Source organism: Polistes canadensis, unplaced genomic scaffold (assembly GCF_001313835.1).
Source record: "Polistes canadensis isolate GaletaPanama2010 unplaced genomic scaffold, ASM131383v1 scaffold_10, whole genome shotgun sequence".
Classification (NCBI taxonomy): Eukaryota; Metazoa; Arthropoda; class Insecta; order Hymenoptera; family Vespidae; genus Polistes; species Polistes canadensis.
In genome coordinates, this window is record NW_014569557.1 from 288438 (window position 1) to 290400 (window position 1963).

A 1963-nucleotide genomic window follows, 5' to 3' on the forward strand; every position below is an offset into this window, starting at 1 on the left:
CTAAAGTATATAAATGGCAGCACCTTGATTAGGTTCCGTAGGAAATACCAGATCCTCCAAATCAAGTCCGTTGTTTGTACAACTTTCAAAGAGATGTTCTCGAATTTTCTCAACGAATTGAGAAATGTTGTCCTTCAAAATGATAGCTACTATACATCCTCCCCATCTATTGTAATATAAATGATATGTGTCTATTACGTAATACAAATCTTATATGCTATATAATACAACACGTAGAAATGTTTAGACATTTTTATTTATTTGTCAAATAAAAAGTGACGGTAACATTTATTTAATTTTTAACAATAAAAATAAATATATTTTCCCAAGGCCAAATATATATATATATATATATATATATACTTTTTTTTATTGCAGTACTAATTTATTATTTATTATATAGTTAAAGTTTTCTTTCTTATATTAAAGAATAAAAGTTAATTTTAAAAAACATAATATGATTAATAAAATGTTGACTTATAATTAGCAACGGCTAGAACCACAAATTGTTTGTATTAAATTACTCTACTCTTCTTTGCGATAAACTCAAAACGTCAGAACGTCAAATGCCAACCGATTAACGATCCTTATCGTATACGATGCAAGAGACAGGACTCTAACTTTGAAGATACTATCAACCTAAACAAAAAAAAAAAAACAAGAAAATACCTACGTGTTTTTAAGATGAAACAAGGAAAAAGGAAAGAAAAAGAAAAAATAGGAACAAAAAACAACAAGAAAAATAAAGACGAAGAAGGGATGGGAAATTTGGGAAAATTTGAGTTTTAGGAAATGGCCTGTAAAATGTTACAGATTTCATGTTTCTTTTTTTTTTTTTCCTCGTAAAATTTATACAAAAAATGATAGTAGTAGAAGAAGAAGAAGAAGAAGAAGAAGAAGAAAAAGAGAAAAAGAGAAATAGATGGATAGAAAGAGAGAAAGGGGAAGGAAAAAAAGTACACATATTCCTCAGAGCTTTTATCGTATGCGAGTAAAGGAACGCGTTTTGGAGCTTTGGAATAAATTTACTACTTGTTCTCCCCTAAAGGTAGCACTCGTTCGAAGAATATATAAGCGATGGCGTACGCTCAAATTTGCGAGATAAATAGAACTCTTCTCTCTCGAAGGGTTGGCCAATTTTCTTCAACCTTTCTTTTCTACACGAGCTTGTATATATGTACATATATATATATATATATATTTTACACGTAAATATATACAGTGATACGAACTTTGAAACGTCATCGAGATGGGGATTCGGATAAATCGAATTGCGGGTGTACACGTGTATACATATACATACATATATTGAGATTTATGGAAAAAATATCAGATGCAACGAGACGTAGAAACGTTTAAAAAAGTAAATAACATTTTATCGACAATCGAATAACAGGAAGATGTGCATGCATCAATTGGATTGCATTTACTACTATTATATTTTCAATGTCATCGTTAACGTTTGATGTTATCCTGATAAATGTCTGAAATATACTCAAAGGAAGAGATAGTGAGATGGAGAGAGAGAGAAACAGAGAAACAGAGTGGAAGAGACAGATTTCACTGCAACAACACAACTGTGGACAATGTAATCAAGGTATAAATCAATTACAGTACTTCAGATGAGCTTATACTCACGTACAATCCTCTCCTCCTACTGTTGGTTGTTTTCCTTCTAGTTCATATGCTGCAACGTGCTTACGTCTCTTCTACTCAAAATCATTGACTTTTCTCTACCCTTAAAATTAAACTTCGTGACTCTAATATTCAATCAGATTTTATTCAAAATGTTATATCATCGATATTCATCGAGTACATCCACTTATTTTATTCTTTTTTTATATTTTTTAAACGTCATTTCTCTACACCGTTAATAAATAAATAATATAAGTTTTGATATAATATCTTTTTTTGATTAATTAATAATCATTATTGTATTGTTCTTTTCTTTTATTTTCTAAAC

At 29.6% G+C, this 1963-nt stretch overlaps 1 protein-coding gene across 1 annotated transcript in view; it reads right to left on the reverse strand.

The window, feature by feature from the left end:
- The window catches only part of LOC106792561 (N-acetylgalactosamine kinase-like), a 16867-nt gene continuing 14904 nt past the window's right edge, over window positions 1-1963 (reverse strand). The window contains exon 10 of the mRNA XM_014759033.1: window positions 1-191. Coding sequence (XP_014614519.1) covers window positions 1-191 — 191 coding nt within the window. The remainder of the gene's footprint in view (window positions 192-1963) is intronic.